At 48.0% G+C, this 19,389-nt stretch overlaps 1 protein-coding gene across 3 annotated transcripts in view; it reads right to left on the bottom strand.

Annotated features, from left to right (window-relative positions):
• Nucleotides 1–2,211: 2,211 nt before the first annotated feature.
• Nucleotides 2,212–19,389, bottom strand: part of si:ch211-159i8.4 (matrix-remodeling-associated protein 5) — a 27,164-nt gene continuing 9,986 nt past the window's right edge. For 2 of the 3 annotated variants that reach the window (XM_060062144.1, XM_060062143.1), the window contains exons 4-17: nt 19,082–19,211; nt 18,079–18,317; nt 17,322–17,473; nt 13,047–16,292; nt 12,454–12,713; nt 11,498–11,816; nt 11,037–11,237; nt 10,276–10,794; nt 10,006–10,177; nt 9,578–9,853; nt 9,343–9,469; nt 9,087–9,164; nt 7,682–8,828; nt 2,212–5,217 (exon numbers count right to left, since the gene is read on the bottom strand). In XM_060062144.1, coding sequence (XP_059918127.1) covers nt 4,664–5,217; nt 7,682–8,828; nt 9,087–9,164; nt 9,343–9,469; nt 9,578–9,853; nt 10,006–10,177; nt 10,276–10,794; nt 11,037–11,237; nt 11,498–11,816; nt 12,454–12,713; nt 13,047–16,292; nt 17,322–17,473; nt 18,079–18,317; nt 19,082–19,211 — 7,420 coding nt within the window. In that variant the 3' untranslated portion in view covers nt 2,212–4,663. The remainder of the gene's footprint in view (nt 5,218–7,681; nt 8,829–9,086; nt 9,165–9,342; nt 9,470–9,577; nt 9,854–10,005; nt 10,178–10,275; nt 10,795–11,036; nt 11,238–11,497; nt 11,817–12,453; nt 12,714–13,046; nt 16,293–17,321; nt 17,474–18,078; nt 18,318–19,081; nt 19,212–19,389) is intronic. The other variant, XR_009527597.1, reaches the window with a different exon arrangement.

The following is a 19,389-nucleotide window of genomic DNA, read 5'->3' as shown; positions in this document are numbered from 1 at the left end:
CACACACACACACACACACACACACACACACACACACACACACACACACACACACACACACACACACAGCCCCCTCCTCCTCTCTTCTGAGAAAAAGAAAAAAGAAAGAGAGACAGAAGAAGAGAAACAGAGAAAGACAGATGAAGAGAGAGAGAGAGAGAGAGAGAGAGAGAGAGAGAGAGAGAGAGAGAGAGAGAGAGAGAGAGACACACCCGTTTGACTCTTTAGAAGCCAGGTAACCAAAAATACAAGAGCAGTTTTCCTGGAGTACTGATATTGTGACTGGTAAAGCATTTAACAGAATGCTTTCATTGTAAGGCAAAACCTACATTCCACACATGAATTAATTCCAAACAAAGCATATATTAACGTAGCAGTGATCATTTCAAATTAATTATCTGGAAATTCAAAGTTCTCGGAATCTATTCACTTCGGTGGCTATTCTAGGAAATTATATATCACAAGCAGATGCCATGAAAAAAACATTTAAATAAAACTGGCCTGTAGGATCATGCAACAGGCCATACCGTACATAATTGAATTTGATTGAATTAATTAACTTACTTTGTGAGTTTTGACAAGAATATTGAGGTTCTCCGTGAATATGTTGCTACGTCTCCATTTTGATTCACTCTGTGCACAACAATCCTTTCCCCCACTCACACACGCACACGTTCACACACACACAGACAAACCACCACACACACACACACAAACTCACACACACAAACATACACACACACATACACACACGCACACGTACACACACACACACACACACACACACACATACACAAACTTACTTACAACTAACAATGTGCTTTTGAGTTCTTGGAGTAATTTGCGTTGAATAATTTTATGATTGAAATTTATTCATCAGAAACTACTAGTCTTTGATATCCCTCCGGTGCCACTCTCTGACAGAAACCGGTTCAGATGGAGCACACTCTCACACACACGCGCACACACACACACGCGCACACACACAAACACACACACACACACACACACACACACACACACACACACACACACACACACACACACAAGCAGTGTTACTCTCAGCGACTCTCGAATCTCTCTTTCAAAGACACAGAAATAAATAATGTCTTGATTTGTTTGTGCGTGTGTGGAAACACACACACACACACACATACACACACACACACACACACACACACACACACACACACACACACACACTTAGTGTCTCTTTTTCTCATGCATACGCCGGACACACACACAAACACACACATACACACATTGATACACTGGATCTGACTTTAACAATGCCGGCGCTTGTGTCAGACAAAGGTCCCTTCTCCGTTGTGCGTCAAAGAGCCGTCTGTCTGGAGGCCTCAGTGGAGCCTTCACATTCTGCAGCATCAAGTGAGCCCTGAAATAGAGCAGGGGACGTCCGAACACATGCAGAGCCACTCACACAGGGACACGCCCGGTAGTACGTTGTTACTTTGTTATAGGCCCCCTATATTGCATTTACATCTTGCTCAGGGACACTGCGATACTCGGCTAGGAGGAGCTGGTGATTGAACTAGCAACCTTCCAGCGAACCCGCTCTACCTCCTGAGCTACTGCCTTCCCTATTGGGCAGGAGAATACGAAAGGATGCGTTGAAGGACGAAGCAAACCCACAAGGAAATGCACATTCACAGGTGGTTGCAATTGTTGGTTCTGATTGGTTCAAATCGCAATATGACCAGTAGAATCCCCAGGCATGATGATCAGCCAATCAGAAATAATTGTACAACTTGTATACAAATTGATCCATACATATATACAGTTGATGGTGCTGATGTCCCTGAGCTGGGATTTGAGTGTTGGTGTCCTATGAGTGGGCATGGTGTTAAAACATCTGAAAAGCCACTGCTTCAGTACAAATATCTAGGAATCTGGGTATTCAGTAACAAGGAGTACTGATGACTCAAACACACAGTTGTGATACTTTTTCTACCAATCCCCACATTATACTTAGCTAATGTGCTTCTCTTTTGTGAGACTGTTAGTAGGTTGTAATGAGTCCATCGCATGATTTGTGTTTCTTGTGTGCCGGAACAGATTAGTTGATGATGAATAATGATGCACTGAAACAATATTATTAATTAATCTAAATTATTTAAAGACAAACTAAGTTTGTCCTCATTCAATCAAATCAATGCTTTGATTTAATTGTTAAAATAATAAACAAGCATATGAAATTGTAACATTTATTTAGATTTTCTTAGAACATGATTTCAAAAATAATTGTAAATGTTGCACAACATCACATTCGTTTAACATGACCGACGTTGAATGTTGAATACCGTGATGCTGATATTTCAATACCTTCTTCAATGATAATATCATTCTGCTTACCTTCCAGGGGAAAAGGGGCATTTTCCACTGACAGTACCTGCCCAACTCGCCTCGATTCGGCCAGCCTTTTTTTGCGTTTCGATCACCAAAATGAGGCACCTGGTACCTGGTTCCTGATACTTTTTTATTCTCACCTCCATCGAGGTTCCAAGAGAGCTGATGTGATACTTTTGTGTGGCGTAAACAGGCCTGATTGGCCTGACTGACGCTGTCACACCAAAATTGTATCGGGGGCGAAAATTGTACCGCCTACGTAATCTGCGTCGAAACATTACGTCATCGATCGACGCGATTGTCCGTTGCCAGACAGGTTTCAAAAAACATTTGCGCTCATCAAGACGAAATAGCATAATACAGATAACACTTGTTTATACTTTATATTTGTATTGTATTGAATTTAGCTAGTAAACTGAGTGTTTAAAGTGCATCGTAGTTTATATTTGTATTGTATTTAATTGTTTAATCGAATTTAGCTAGTAAACTGAGTGTTTAAAGTGTATCCTAGTTTATTTTTGTATTGTATTTAATTGTTTAATCGAATTTAGCAAGTAAACTGAGTGTTTAAAGTGTAACGTTGTCTAGCTAGTTTGTGTTACTTTAATTTAGATAATAGACGTCATCGTTCGACGCGATCGTCCGTTGCCAGGCAACGTTCGACGCGATCATCAGTTGCCAGGCAGGTTTGGAATTTTCGACCGCGGATTACGTAGCCGGTACAATTTTCGCCCCCGGTACAATTTTGGTAGGACAACGCCACTGGACGAATAATGATGAGCGCGACGCGCAAGCCTGACACCCGACACTCGGCCGCCGACACCCGGCATCTTTAAATACTAGCATCAACGGTCAGTCAACAATAGTGATTGATTATTGAACATGGCCGATCAGTGCGCAAGAACTTGCCGTGGACCGTGACAGAGATGGAAACGCTCCTGTGCCTAACTGTACGTCCAAACCAGAAGCGAATTGAGGTACCAAATCGCCGGAAGTCATTCACTTTCTATGGGCAAGAGCGACCAAAGCGACCAACGCTGCCAGCGGCCAAAGTTGAGTGACCAGAGCGTCCAAAAAAAGTTGAAAACCGTTGAACTTTATGCAAATTACTATGACGCGTTTCAGCGGCAAAACACTGACAGCCAATCGGAATGTAGCCGCTCTTCACTTGCGAGTACCGCAAAGGTGCGGTACGGATTGCGTTTCCACCGCCAAAAGTGGGCGTGACCCGGACTGAGCCGTACTCGTTTTGCCCTCGTCTTCAGTACTCCTCCTTTGGGGTACTGAGACGCCTGAAAGGGTGCCAGAAAATTCTAGCTACACACCCCCTCCGTTGATTGGTCGACAGAATCGTCATTCCGGGCGACGTGGGGATAAAAACAAACAAACAGTAGCCTCGAGGTATGATTCTTTACAATGAACATGTCGCGTAAAACGCTTGCTTGGGCGAACAAGGAGGTGGAGACGTTCCTCTGCATTCTTGGGGAGGAAGACGTGCAGAGGGAGCTTGATGGAGCAGTGAGGAACGGTTTAATGTGTCGCGTTCAACTTTTCCATTGGTTTTTTTGAGCAGGCTACTCTCTGTCTCGCTGCTATGATGTCACAATGTTTACGTAGCTGCCGTGGCGATCGACATCCGGCCTACCATAAAGGGTACTGTCGGCGGTGGAAACGCGACCTCGGAACTGAGCTGGGCTATACCGCCCCCTCCCTCCCGGACTGAGGCGAACCGGACCGTACCGCACCCTGCATTTGAAACGCGGCATAAGTCGTGGCGAGTTGAGCTGGTACTGTCGGTGGAAAAGGGGGGACAGGTTAGATCATTTATGCTGTTGAACTGTCGAGTACAGGCTACTGTTTGCTAGATGACCCTATGTGGCAGTAAGTGGATTGTAATACACTGATTGGTTTCAATTATGCAAGCATCATATAAACATCTTAGTATGAAATACAATCTAACAAGCTCTTAAGCTAGTTAACGTGATTTCCTTACTAGTGAGACGAAAATATGATAATATAATAATGTCAAAAATATATATATACAAAACTGAAGGTTTAAACTTTTATAACAAAAAACAGGTTGCAATCGAAAATATATTTCATTAGGGGATATGTGCTTATTCAGCCGTTAGCGGACAGAGGACTCTTCAATGCTAAATGCACACTTCCTGTTATAAAGCCATCAGTTGGTTAAGTGGACACAGTTCAGCCAGCTTGTCCCCAGCACAAGTTTCAGAGAGAGAAGATCAATGATCTCAAAAGTGCTGCTTCTTCACTGTGAAACAACCGTTCTCCTTTAGATCACCTGCAGGTATGTGGACTTAAAGTCTGTCCCGAGGGCGTTCTTCGCGTTGCATTTGTAAATGCCCGAGTTTGTCAGCATGGGGTTTTGTATAACCAAACTCCCGTCTTCCATCATGTGGATGCCCCCCTGAACGGTGAACCTGCTGTGGGGCACCAACGTGGTGCGCCCTGGCAGCGTCCACGAGATCTCCGGCTTGGGGACGCCTGAAGCCAGGCACCCTAACGTCACCGGGGACCCCCTATGGATCCTGGTCACCGAGGCCGGGGCCTTGGTGATGCGCGGAGGGAAGACCATCACCGTGACCGGGTAGGACAATGTGTGTGAGCCAAACGTGTTTGAGGCTTTGCAGACGTAGGTTCCCTTGTCGAACGTGGCCACCTCTCTGAGCTGGAGCGTCCCGTTGGCGAAGAAAGAGAGCCGGCCGGTGTGTTGGGGTTTGTCCAGGAGACGACCGTTGGGTAGGGTCCATGAGATGGATGCCTGCTGCCAGTCGTCCACAGAACAGGGCAGAGACAGACTGTGGCCATAGGTAATCTTCATCCCACCTGGATAATTACAATGTATGCTTTTCAACATCACTGTTATGCTTTGGTAACGCTTTGCTTAGCATTTGGACATTGGACAATAAACGACTGTAACATATCAAGGAATAATGCCTAAGTCATATTTTAGCCAAATTGTGATATCTAGACTAACTACTATCCTAACGCTGCTGATTCACTGTGGCTCATTGGCTATATCCTTAGCCAATCAGATTGCTTTTGACATTCCATCATCAACATCTGCCTAAGTCATTTATTTGAGTTAGTTATTTTTTAAACTAAATACAAGATTAACCTTAAAGGTCCCATGACATGCTATTTTATGTATTCTTTAATATAGGTATTAGTGGGCAACTAACACAGTATTCAAAGACGTTCCCTAAATTCAGCCGTGGTGCAGAGTTACAGCCACTCCGAGCCAGTCGCACATTGAGCTTCCCCCAAATGCGCTGTTTCGGTGGGCGTGTCAAGGAGGAGGGTGGGGGTGTGGCCCTGAGCAGCTTGCAGCCACCATGCGCTCTGTTTACAGTGGATGTATCGCAATGGCGAGCCGCACACAGCCTTTAGCCGTGTTCTGTAAATATTCTAGAACACACGGGAGTCCTGGAGCTCTATATCTAAATATTATCATATAGCCTACACAGATATCTATATCATATAATATATATTATCACGGCCAAAAGCTGTGTGAGCCGATATTATGAATCTCAAACGACCGCGTTGGGTTCTCCGACGTTCCTGGTTCTTCAACGTCCACATCAATGTGAATACACACACTGTAACGCAAGTGTTTCTTGTCGGTTCTTTGACGTGTCTTGTATTTCCACAACGAGACTGTCGTGGGGGTTATCTGAGCCATGGTTGAGAAGGAATTGGGGGAAAGGAACTTTGATTTGACTCGCTGAAGTACATGAACTGCGACATGCCGCCGGTTGCCGCGAGGCACCATCGCCCGGCAGCGGGCAGCCGGCAGCAGGCAGCAGGCAGCGCGCGGTTCAGTCGACTTCAGGTTGATGTGAAAGTGGAAGAACCAGAGACGTCGCAGAACCCGACAAAGTCATTTGTGATTCATAATATCGTCTGGAGGCGCACACAATATGTTATATGATATAGATATCTATGTATATGATATTATTTAGATATAGAGCTCCAGGACTGTAACGCAAGTGTTGTACACTTCCTTGTTATTTGGATAACCGTTCTGCTGTTGGTGTGATGGCGCATAACACGTCGGACTCTCGTATCTGGTATTTCTACAACGAGACTCGTATTGGGGGTTATCTCAGCCAAGGTTGAGAATGAATTGGGGGGAAGGAACTTTGGCTTTGACTCCCTCAAGAACATGAACCACGACATGGAGGAGAAAGGGATTGTTGGCGGCGAATGTCTCCCGCTTGAGCCCCGCTGAGGGACCACCGCCGGAGGCGGAGGTGCATAAGCGCTGCCCGGCAAAGATCCCTTTCTCCTCCTTGTCGTGGTTCATGTTCTTGAGGGAGTCAAAGCCAAAGTTCCTTCCCCCCAATTCATTCTCAACCTTGGCTGAGATAACCCCCAATACGAGTCTCGTTGTAGAAATACCAGATACGAGAGTCCGACGTGTTATGCGCCATCACACCAACAGCAGAACGGTTATCCAAATAACAAGGAAGTGTACAACACTTGCGTTACAGTCCTGGAGCTCTATATCTAAATAATATCATATACATAGATATCTATATCATATAACATATTGTGTGCGCCTCCAGACGATATTATGAATCACAAACGACTTTGTCGGGTTCTGCGACGTCTCTGGTTCTTCCACTTTCACATCAACCTGAAGTCGACTGAACCGCACGCTGCCTGCGGCCGGCTGCCCGCTGCCGGGCGATGGTGCCTCGCGGCAACCGGCGGCATGTCGCAGTTCATGTACTTCAGCGAGTCAAACCAAAGTTCCTTTCCCCCAATTCCTTCTCAACCATGGCTTAGATAACCCCCACGACAGTCTCGTTGTGGAAATACAAGACACGTCAAAGAACCGACAAGAAACACTTGCGTTACAGTGTGTGTATTCACACACACACATGTGGCGCTCGCACGGTCGAGTCTCATTGGCGGGCCAACGTCTCTGGGCGGGCCAGGCAGAGTAAGGGGAGGAGCTGAGATTCCTCATGACGTCATGAGCACAGATTTCCAAATCAGCGCGCTTGAGCCTCCGTTTTTTCAAAGGCGAGCAGAACAGCTAGTGCTCGTTTTACACCAAACGCAAGTTTTAGCCACTGGGGGACCATAGGCAGGCTAGGGGAACTCATATTTATGTTAGAAAACCTCATAAATTGAGATTTTCATGTCATGGGACCTTTAAAATATGTCTTAAGCAATTATGATGTGAGGCTAACGATATATATGGACCTGGCCATGCAGAGATGAAATACAAACTGGGTTTATCGGAACTATGGATGAACGAATGGCAACAGAACATCTTTACCTGTAACTCCTCTGATCACCGGCTTCCTTCCTGCTTCCAGGGTGTAGCGCTTCTCGGCTTGACCTGCCACGTTCTTCGCCACACATCGGTACACTCCCTTATCGTTCGCAACTGGATGGGAAATCCTCAGAGTCCCGTTCCCGAGGTGATGGACGAAGCGCTGCAGGGCTCTGCCGGGGGGAAGCATGGTTCTGTTTGGTAGAATCCAAGCAAACTCTGGGTGGGGCTTACCCCGGGCGGGGCACTCCAGGACTATCTCCCTGCTGTCCTGTTTGATCGGTACCATTTCAATGTTGGGAACGGCGAAGCTAGGCTTCTCAGCTATCGAAGCCACCTCAAGCTCCACCCAAAACGTGGCTTCTCCGCGGGTGTTTTTAGCCACACACGCGTACCTCCCTTCGTCGGTTTTCCTCACGCCTCTCAACTCCAAGCTCCCGTTGGGGTGCACTTGAAAGCGACCGCCGGCGTAAGGTGCGGGGAGCTGTTGGCTGTAGGGCGTGATCCAGGACACCCGGGGTTCAGGGTTGGCCTCCGCCTTGCAGTCCAGCTGGGTGGTCTGGTAGGACACGGCCAGGACCCTCGACGTACTCCTGCCTGTGATTCCGTTGATGGAAGGCTCCTGGGACTCCACCTCCATTTGGAAGTTTTTTACATCCTCTCCGATTGGGTTTCGTGCGATACACGTATATTTCCCTTCATCCGCGAGGGTCACCCTCTTTACCACTAGTACTCCGTTCTCCATGACCTGGTACCGATCTGAGGACACCGATATGATGTGATGGCCAGGAGAGATCCACAGAATCCTGGGCCTTGGCTCCCCTGTTGCCTGGCAGACAAACTTGGCCGACTCTCCGAGCCGGGCTGTCGCCAACAAATGGGATTCCGGACTAATCTTCGGAGCGTCGGGCGTAACCGTAACTTTAACTTTTCTCTCGTCTCTGCCAAGTTTGTTCTTGGCATGGCAGGTGTAATCGCCTTCGTCTTTTTTTCCCATCTGCTGGAGGAGTAACGTCCCGTTGTCAAAGATAACAAAACGCCGGTTGCGAACACCGCTGTCGTCCGATTGGAGGGCGTTGTTGATGACTGTGCCATCCGGGAGGCTCCAGGAAACCTCTGGATTGGGGAGGCCTGAGGCTACACAGTCAACCTGGGAGGAAGAGGAAAAGGAGGAGGAGAAGAAGAAGAAGAAGAAGAAGAAGAAGAAGAAGATGTAGAAAAAGGAGAAGAAGAAGTAGAAGAAGACCAAGAACAAGAAGTAGAACAAGAACAAGAACAAGAAGGGAGACGAGGAGAAGGAGAGTAATGGAGAAAAGTAGACCATCGAATAGCATTCAAATATGTTCAATGAGCGGATTCAATCTTAATTTTCTTTTATTCTTATTTTTAGAAGTTGGAGAGGGGATACCTGGAAGTTCTGTCCATAGGTAGCATGGGGCATCGGTCTCAGGTGCTCTATCCTTGGAGCGGTCATCAACACATCCACCTGATACAACACACAAATACAATTAAAAAAAATTGGTTTGAACTTACACACCAATGATTTCCTTATAAACCAATATTAACCAGACATAAAACCTTTCAATGAGTTAATGAAGGTGGTTAAAGCCGGGTTGATGTCCTCAAGGTATGCAGTGATATTTTGCTGATCACTAACGACTGACCTGAAAGAGTTCCATGTCTTCCCCGTTGGGACGCTGAAAGAGACACAGGTAGTTTCCGCGATCTATTTCTGTGAGATGTATGATCCTTAGAGTCCCATTGCGAAACACAGTGATGGATCTCTCAGGACTGCAAAGAAAAAGGGAGTTATATTCAACATTATATTCCAAGAACACCCCTTTGAAATTCATTCAAATAAGGCAACATTTGAACGACGATGATGAAGGTTTCACGGACCTGTATTGATCCATAATGGTCTTGGAGGGTAACTGCCAAATGGTTCCCCTTGTGGATTCAGTGGACTCAGGGCAGTGGAGGAAGACCGTGGACCCGTACATGGCGGAGACCAGGTGCTGCTGGGAGGGCCGTGGGATGGCATCGTGTTCGTGCGGCCGCGGGATGAGTGCGGCTGTAGGAGGAGGGGGTGGAGGGAAGGCTGGGGCTTCGGTTCTGACCACAAGCTGGACTGTTCTCTTGGCAATCCCCACTGCATTTTTTGCTGAACACTCATAACTGTAATAAATGTCAATTGCAACGTGAATAGATTGATTTAGTCAAACGTTCCAATGAAATTGGGTTAAATAAATTCAAAATATAGCTAGATGGCGTTCATACACGGCATATTTTTGAAGTAAAGAAAAATAAGAGAAATATCAGTCCCATACTTCCCACCATCAGCCAGTGCGGCATTCCTCACATACAGCGTCCCATTGGGAAAGACAAACAGCCTGCGCCCCAGGAACTGGGAAGGTTTAACGTGGACCCCTCCTGGGATGGTCCACTTCAACACAGGCTCTGGCTCTCCTTTAGCGGAGCAGTGGACGTACACACTCATCCCTGTCAGGACCGGGACACGTCACATGCAGCACATGTTACTTACTTTGACTCCTCAAGTTTAAACAGCGTTGTTACTTTATAACTAGACTGCTCCAGACCTGGTTGGACGTGGACGGCCTCCGACGGGTCTTCGTTGATGCTCGGGGGGAGGGCAGCAATGTGTAGGTTGTAGGTCACTGTGTCGGCACCCGCTGCATTGCTTGCGATGCACTTATAGTCCCCTTTGCTTGAGAAATTGGCTGACTGGATGTGAAGGGTCCCATTGGGCAGCAGGGCCACCGGGGTTTGGGGGGTCTGGGTGGACTCCACATCACGGACCAACGCCCTGTTGGGAAGGATCCATGAGATCTTGGCAGGCGGTTTGCCGGAGGTGAGGCAGTGGAGATGGACGTCCCTTCCCAGGTAGACCGCTACCTCCCTGGACGTGGGAGGGTGGATCTTGGGAGGCTCAGTTTGGACGGCCAAGGTGATCACAACGCGGTCCGACCCGAAGCTGTTGCGTGCCGTGCAGAGGTACTGGCCTCGATCCTGGAGCTGCACGTTCTTAATGACGAAGGTGCCGTTCTTGAAGACCTCGAAACGCAGTCCTTGCTGAGTGCCGGCTGGGATGCTAGCTCCTAGACCAAGGTCAACGATTTAAAAATAGGTTAGTGAATGTTTCATTTTATGTGTCTAAGAGTATCTTTCATACTTAAACTCGATTGACTGGCCTTTGCTTCAAACTTTAGTTGTACTTTGAACTTAATCACTTGATCTCTATCCAGCATGAAAGTGTTCACCTGGGATAGCAAAACATTTTGATTTTGATCAATGACGATTCACATCCCTCCCTCCCAATCTCGTACTGGTTCTTTCTTACCCGTCGAGACCTTGGTCCATGCGATGGTGGGTGCTGGGTGTCCTTTCACCTTACAAGGCAAGTACACATCGCTTTCTGCGAGCGCCGACACACTCATGGTTGCCGTGGCGATAAGGGGTTTGTACCCTGCTCCGCTTCCCACAGCGTCCATCGGCCCGGGGAAAGGCGGCACCACAGTGGGACGTCGAGAGCTGATCCGTCCTGTCAGAAGATAGTTCCACTTTAAGACATGGCCACTCTGGCTGCTACCCCGTCTTAAGGTGCTTTGCACACTGACCCAACAACATGTGCAATACCCTTTGAAGGGGCGTTCAATGTTGTCAGATTCAGGTTTTTGTTAGCAAACATCAGTGTTGGTCAACTTCTGCAGTTATCTAAAGTTTGGTGTTGGTGTTTGTTGGGGCAGTGTGTCAGCACCTTTATAAAAAAACTAAACTATTCTCAATGGTAAACAAACCAACCTCCAATACTGGGCCATCGACTTCCATAAAAGAGCACTGGGGTGGTGTTAGGGCGTGGCAAGAGGGTCGGGGACAGGTCAAATGAGGAGGACAAAGGGGGGAAGGCAGGCTGGATGGGCTTCAGTGTGCTAGGCACATTCAGAGCAGGTGTCGGCACCGGCGTTTTGGGGATAGGGTTAGGGTAGGGTTTGAACAGCGGTAGAATGTGGGCTCTGTGATTGCCAGAGGATGAGGGATGATGGTGGGGGATTAGCTGGGGCTTGGGCGTGATTGGGAGGGTCAACCGTCTCCCCAGCTGGGCGATGCGATCCAGCTGAGCCTACATCCACAAAGAAGATTTGAATTCAATTAAAGACAGAGGTTGAACCATTAGGCCCTGAGGTATCAACATTGGTCAGATATCTTATTGATTATTTCAAAATGTATATAGATATATTACTGAAAGGAACAAACCGGTCTGGGTTATCAAACCATTTAAATCGTCTCTCCTGGCCTCACTTAGACATCCATTACCAATATAACTAGCACAAACCACAACGTTTGACCGCCTTGCGTGAGCACGCCTGCCATGAACGTAAATATTAGCAACAGCACTTTGGTCTTTGTGATAAGACATTATTTCTGGTAGGATACAATTCAGAAACTCAATACTGACTGACATGTACAAGTGCTGTATCGCTATTGTCTACACTTGTGGCAAGAGCATGCTCGCACTAAATGCCCTTCAGCAGAATCGGGACAACAAGACATTCTGACGAATTGGGTATGGATGTTTGAGTGAGATTCATGATGGTTTGATTACCCTGACAGGTATTATCCTTTAAATGCCACAATCCCGTTCCCACACCTCATCCTTCTAATCCAGCAGTTACCAACAGACAATGGATACCTCTCGTCCAAAACCTGAAACAAAAGAACGGGAGAACAATAGAACAAAACATCCCAGTTTGACCTACTTGTCTGTATCTGTTCCTGAGCTTGGAGTACATGAGATAATCCCTGGTTTGGGTGTCACTCCCTGGGTTGGGATGAGACCATCCACCAGCGCCACCACCAGGATGATAGTGGTTGGGAGTCAATGCTGGTGGTGGGGAGGTAGCCGGTTGGGATTTAGTGCTCAATGAAGCCGTGGGCTTGGCTGTGTCTGCTGTGATCTCTGGGCGGTTGGTCACCCCAGACCAGGTTCGGTATGTGGGGAAAGGAAACAGCCCGGGGCCTAGGAATGGAAAACAATCCTAATCGTGGCACTCTGACAGAATATTCTTTGATTAATTTCATGATCATGGCTGCACAGTGGACTTAAAAGACTGAAATACATTTTGGCAGCTGCCCCTTTATTATCAGGTACACTGAGGGCCTCCTATTCGCAATTAAAAAAATGCGTACTCTCTCCTATTTCTCAGTAAAAAATAACATAGTTGTACGTAGACAGCCAACTGTGTCTTCTCATTCTCCTCTCCCGCACTTGATTCTGCTTTTGTGCTTAAGCAGAAATCTGACACTCACTGGACTGCAGAACAAAATAACACATATCAGAGGGAAAGCGTACCTTTCCGGGGCCGAGGAGAAGATCTCTGCCCTGACCCTGAAGGATGGAGGACATGGTGATGATGATGATGATGATGATGTAAGGAAGGCCAGTTTGGGGATGGGGGGAAGCGAGGAGGTGGAGCCGCATTAGTCTTCCCTTGTCCTTCTGATTTAGCTTCTACTCGACCACCTTCCTTTGGCACGTTCTCTTTGCTTTGTTTTCTATTTGAGTTGTGGTCTTCTGATGGCGTGGGGGCATGTCCCCCTCGCTGGGTTTGTTGCTGAAGCCAAGGGTGGACGGGGTCCGATATAGGAAATGCTTGGCTTGGTTTGGTTTGTGGCTTTTCAGTATGCCTCCCCTCTGTTTTATGCCTGGGGTCCAATCTTGTCGTTTCTGTGCCTGTTTGTAAAACTGTAGGATCATTTTCCTGTGAGGGACTGTGCGGTTTACTGTGAGATGTTGGTCTATTGCGGTTGGTTTGATGGACGGTGCCCTGTGTGTGGTGGCCTTGCAGAAATCTATTAGGATTTGATTTCTCTCTCTCTTTGTTTTCCTCTTCAATCCTTGTTTTCTGGCTCTCCTTATCTTCTGCAGGCCTGAACGCTTCTTGAATTGTGTCTTCTTCTCGTCTTCCGTTTGCTCTTGAGTCTGTGTTTCGATTCCCAACCGCCATTTCAGTTGGACGCAGCACATTGTCTGGTTCTGGTTCTGGAATGGTTTTTGGATCTTGTAGATGATATCTACTTGAAGAAGGTACCACTTTGGAATCAACTTCATTTTTTGGTGTTGTGGTCTTAGCAAGACCGGGGCTCTTACTAATCGTATCTATTTCCCTTTCATCCGAGTAATCACTGTCCTTGTAATCATAAACTGCCTCATCATAATCCTCTTCATCCTCTGGTGGGTCGTCTCTCACGGTGGTTTGAGCCATCGATGTCCTTTTGTTTGTTGTAGTCGATGTGGTTGTTGTCATTGCTGTGGTTGTAGTTGTTGTCGTTGCTGTGGTTGTTGTTGTCGTTGCCGTGGTTGTTGTGGTGGGTGTGGTTGTTGTGCTGGGTGTGGTTGTGGGTGTTGTGGTTGTAGTTGTGGGTACTGTTGTTGTGGTTGTGGTGGTCATGGCGGTCACCTGGGTAACCGTTGTTGGTTGTTGGTTCAGATGAGGATGAAGTCTTCTCATTGATGGGTGTCTGTGTCTGTAGGGGGGCCTCCTTCTATTGGGCCATCTTTGGGAGTACTGGGAGGTTCTGATTCTCCCCCCAACGACCCTCCCTCCTGACGGTTGGTTAGGGGGAGACATGGCCACTATGGCAGGGGAATTGGTTCTGCTGTCTGTTATGTCTTGGATTCTCTCATTGACTACTTTGACGGGTGGTGCTTTACTACTGCTGGGCCGGACCAAAGGCCTTCTCACCACTGGTCTAAAGTGCTCCTTTTCGGGATTAACATGGTCCTTATTCCTTGTCTGTTCCCTCTCACTGGAGTAGGACTCTGTAGCAGTCTGTTCTGTTGTAATGTCTGGCATGATTAAATGAGTGCCATCAGTTGTAGTAACAGACGTGGTGGTAAAAATTACAGCAGCAGCGGTCGTAGCAGTAGTTGAAGGAGCGGCGGTATAGGCCCGTCTGGGGGTACTGGTTTTAGCTAGTTCAGTAGTCAGCCCTTTTGTACTAAAGTCTGTGTGCATAGTAGGAATGTTAGTGTATGCTTTAGCATTGACTTTAGCCAATATCTCTGCCCAGTGATTTGGATCTAATTCCTTCACAGGCTTGTAAGGCTTTCTCTTTGGATCTTTGATTATTTTCTTTTTCATCACCCCTCCAGGAAACCGCTGTGGTGTTCCAACCCTTCTAGGAGACTGTGTTGCAGAAGGGCGTTTGATTTCCTGGTAATCTACCCCTGAGCCCTCGCCCTCCTCCTCAGCGTTCACTAAGACGGTCGGCCCTACCTCCTTCTGCTCAGTGGGCTTCTGCTCTTCTGTGACTTCTACCTGGTGTGAGATCATGTCTACTCCGTAGATGTTTGAAGCCATGCAGCTGTACTCCCCCGCCTCGTCTTGGCTCATCTTCTTCACCACCAACGTCCCGTTTGCCAACACTTCTGCCCTTCTCGCCTGTTGTGTTGGAAGTAGAATCCGGTTCTTTGGCAGGTACCAGACTGTCCTACTGGGCTCCACTGTGCTCACGTTACAAGGCAGAGAAAGTGTCTGTCCCTTCTTGACGCTCATTTTCTCCCCGTTGAAGGCGGTAGGACTCAGCGAGCGTTGTTTGACAGTGAGCCTCATGGGGACCAGGTCGATTCCAGCTTGGGTTTTGACCATGCAGTGATAGAGTCCTGCGTCTGCCAGGGTCGTGTTCAGAATGACGAGCTGCCCGCTCTCCAACAGCTCACTTTTACCATCGATCCCCTCGATGACGGACAGGTCAGGATGCATCCACTCGACTTTTACCTCCGACCCTGAGGTGATGACGTCACATTCCAGTTGGGCCTTGGTGCCCTCAAGAACCGACTGCACCTGCCCCGCGGTCCCTCGCCGAATCAGGGCCCAGGCGGTCTCTATGTTGCCTTGGCCGTCACCCTGCCTGGGGCGAGTGTTTATGACCTCAGAGATCAGAGTGGAAAAGTCCATCACCAGGTTTTTGTTTGTGGTCTGGCGCCGGTTGAGCTGCAGCGTGACCCGGTGCTGGAGCAGCCAGCCGGGCTCGGCCGTCAGGTAACCCTTCAGGTCGGTGAAGTAGGGGGAGTTCTCATTGATGGCCTGGGCGTACTGGTAGGTGGTGCTGTTGGCGTTGTCCCTCGGCGCCCCCCTCTCCAGGATAGCAGGGCTCTCGTAGTAATACGCCACCAGCCGCCACAGGTTCTGCAACGCCTCCCGGTCGATCTCGCACTGGAGGACGGTGGCCAGCGACACGTTGACGGACACCTCCCCGGGCGAACCGGGCCGCTCCGACCACGTCATGGCCACACCCTCTCCTGGCCGCTGCACGTCACACAGCACGTGGGCGCTGTTGCCGTGGCTGTCCGACAACACGAAGGTCAGCTGGCCCAAGGGTTTCTCCAGGTCGCGGGTGTACGGGAGGTCCGGCTCCGCCTCTGCCTCCGCCCACATGGGGCTGTCCCACCGCTTGAGAGGGGAGTTCAGGGTCGGACGCTGGCAGGACAGCTGGTCTGGGGTCAGGTCGAGGACCCGGCTGCCGTTGAGGGGCGGGGAGGAGCACTGGGCGCACGTCTCTGCAGCGCCACGCTCCTTCTTGCACTTGATCACACCTGGGGGGGACGGGGCGGCGGGGGCGGGGTCAGAGAGAGGATCATATAGAGATATATACTGTATACACATATGTCAACAAAGAAACATTCGGTCCTTTGACAGACACACCGAGCTACAGCCTAGTAGTGTAATGTCGTGGGGTAGCTTGACGCCAGGTTGAGCTCCGATGCTCGTCCCATAGTGAACGCAGACGCTTGGATCTTCTGGAGCTTATCATGGACATGGGGCCTCAGCCCAAAACCTTTCAAGTCAAAACCACAAGACTTATCAGTTAAACCCAAGAGCTAATTTTAGGGAAGGACGTTGACAGAGAGAAAGAGACTAGGACTTGGGGACTGAGTTGCACAAAGTTCAAAGAAATCGCTATGATGGGAGAAATGAACATCAAAGGGAGAAGAAAAAATAAAGATGAGACTTTCCCAGTAACTAAATGCAGGCCATGAAATGTTTTATGAATTGGGAATGGAACCATTTAAACATATGGGAAGCCAACAGATTCAGGGTTAGATAAATCCCAGATACGAACAAACAGTTAATTAATAACTTCCTGGCCACTGACACGTCAGACTTCAGATGTTCCCACGCATACAATATTGTTTTTTACCACATTATGCATTCTAAGGCTGTAGGTGTACCATTGCTGATTCATTTTTTCACGACTAAGCTACGCAAACAGTCAGCAGATTAAATAAGTTACAGCTTTTACACAAAATAGTGACGAGGCAACCAGAAAGGGTCATGACTCACAGCACATCTGTGTAATGACAGATGTAGGCAGCGATTAAGCTAGCGATACTCAGCGTTAGAAAAGCATTAGAATGACTTTTGTTTGTATATTCTGTGTATAATACTAAGTGCATCTAGCGAAACAAACACAAAAAGTTGACTGTAGCAATATTATAATCTTGTTCCTTTAACAGATTCCTGCCACATGGAAAAAGAGCAGTGTATTGTTATAGTATTGTTTTAAAGCGAGCGTCATTCAGGTTTTTGTTGGAACATCTTCACGGGCACCGGCCTCTGTTTACCCTCGTGCCTGGAGTTCCAGTCCAGCAGCCACCGGAGCTGGCAGTCACATGACCAGGGGTTTCCGTGGAGCGAGAGGACCTCCAGCCTTGGGGCGGTCTGCAGCGCCGCCGCAGGGAGCTGCTCCAGGAGGTTGTCCGAGAGGTGAAGGTGTCTGAGGGCATTTCAATAAAGATAAAAACGTACAGAAAATGAATTGTACGCATCATACCAGAAGAATGAGACATAATAATTATTGTCTGTATCTAGAAAACTCCATGGAGGTCACGGGATGAAATAATGCCCTAATAACGTAAAATACACTCGTTTTTTGTTCCAGGTGCAGCAATCTGGATCTCTCTACCACCAGGGGTCGGATTAGCCAAGCGGAAGGTTGCTAGTGCGATCAACGGCTCCTCCTAGCTGAGTGTTGAGGTGTCCCTGAGCAAGACACCTCACCCCATTTGCTCCTGACGAGCTGGCTGTCGCCTTGCGTGGTTGACTCCGCCGTTGGTGTGTCAATGAGTGTATTAACCGATGTAAGTTGCATTGAATAAAAGCGTCTGCTAAATGCCCTAATTGTAATTGCATGGTTAAAAGCGTATGCTGTGAAACATAAGTTTGCGTACTTAAGTTAAAACGTTTTAAAAGTTTCAAAACACAGTCAAATATGATCTGATAAGTGGAACTGTGGACATTTGTCTTAAGGGAACCCATTGATCCAGTGTGGAGGCTCTGGATAAACTGGAGATGGAGCTGAAAGGGACTAGCCACTCTCACCTGAGCCCTGAGGACCAGAAGGTGCCCAGCAGGGAGAGCGTGATGAAGGTGTGGGGGTGGAGGTCCCGCAGCACGTTGCCCTCCAGCTGCAGCAGCTTGAGGGCAGGCAACCCGGAGAAGGAGTAGGGCTGGATGAAGCTGATGAGGTTGTGGTCCAGGTGGAGGCGAACCAGACCCACCAGGCCCTGGAACAGGCCAGCGTCCACCTCCGTCAGCTTGTTGTAGCTCATCTTCAGGATCTGGTTGTGGGTGAAGGTGGAGGTATTGGGGTTGGGAATGCTCGCTTTTTAATTTCCATTGCTGCTGGAAACTTAATAGGTGAACACCTGTATTAGTGTGTGTGTGTGTGTGTGTGTGTGTGTGTGTGTGTGTGTGTGTGTGTGTGTGTGTGTGTGTGTGTGTGTGTGTGTGTGTGTGTGTGTGTGTGTGTGTGTGTGTGTCTGTGTGTGTGTGTGTGTGTGTGCTAAGCTTTGGGGACACTTAGAAACGTCCTTATTTTTTAAAGAAAATAACAGTTTTTTTCAATGAAGATAACATTAAATTAAACTGAAAGACAGTCCAGACATTGTTAATGTGGTAAATCACTAACTGGAAACGGCAGATTTTGAATGGAATATCTACATAGGTGTACAGGGGCCCATTTCCAGCAACCATCACTGCTGCGTTCTAATGGTACATTGTTTAGCTAGTTGTGTTAATAGGCTAATTGATGATTAGATTACTCTTGTGCAATTATGTTAATTGTGCAACCGCTGAAAACTGTTGATTAAAAGTGTGAGTTTTCATTGAAAACATGAAAATGTCTGGGTGACCCAACACTTTTGGACGCTAGTGTACAGTCCAAGACCACAGTATTACGTTATGCATTAGTGGTGCATTGATTTTGGAGGCCGGCTCGACTGGGCACTGAACAGGGGTGACAGTACGACCATTACCATCACTGACCAGGGGCGACGGTACGACTGTTACCATCACTGTCCAGGGGCGACGGTACGAGTGTTACCTGCAGGGATCTCAGGTTGTAGAAGGCGCCAGAGTGAACTGCGCTGATGTCGTTGCCGTGCAACATGAGCATCTCCAGTTTCCGTAGTGACCGGAATTCGGAGCCCTCCACTTCTGTCAGGCTGTTGTAGCTGTTGGGAGGAGAGAATGAACAGTCAGGTAGCGGGTGTCATGTCGTCAATGTTAACCTAGCGATGGAGGCGGGAGGGACAGCGGACATCTGGAGGAAACATGTGAGAGAGGACAGGGTTGTTTATGCTCACACTCAGACTAACCCTGTCAATTAGACAGAAATTGTCTTGATTTAAT

This window comes from Gadus macrocephalus, chromosome 10 (genome assembly GCF_031168955.1).
Source record: "Gadus macrocephalus chromosome 10, ASM3116895v1".
NCBI lineage: Eukaryota > Metazoa > Chordata > Actinopteri > Gadiformes > Gadidae > Gadus > Gadus macrocephalus.
The sequence above is the reverse complement of the archived record's forward strand: the minus strand, read 5'-3'. Positions and strand labels throughout refer to the sequence as shown.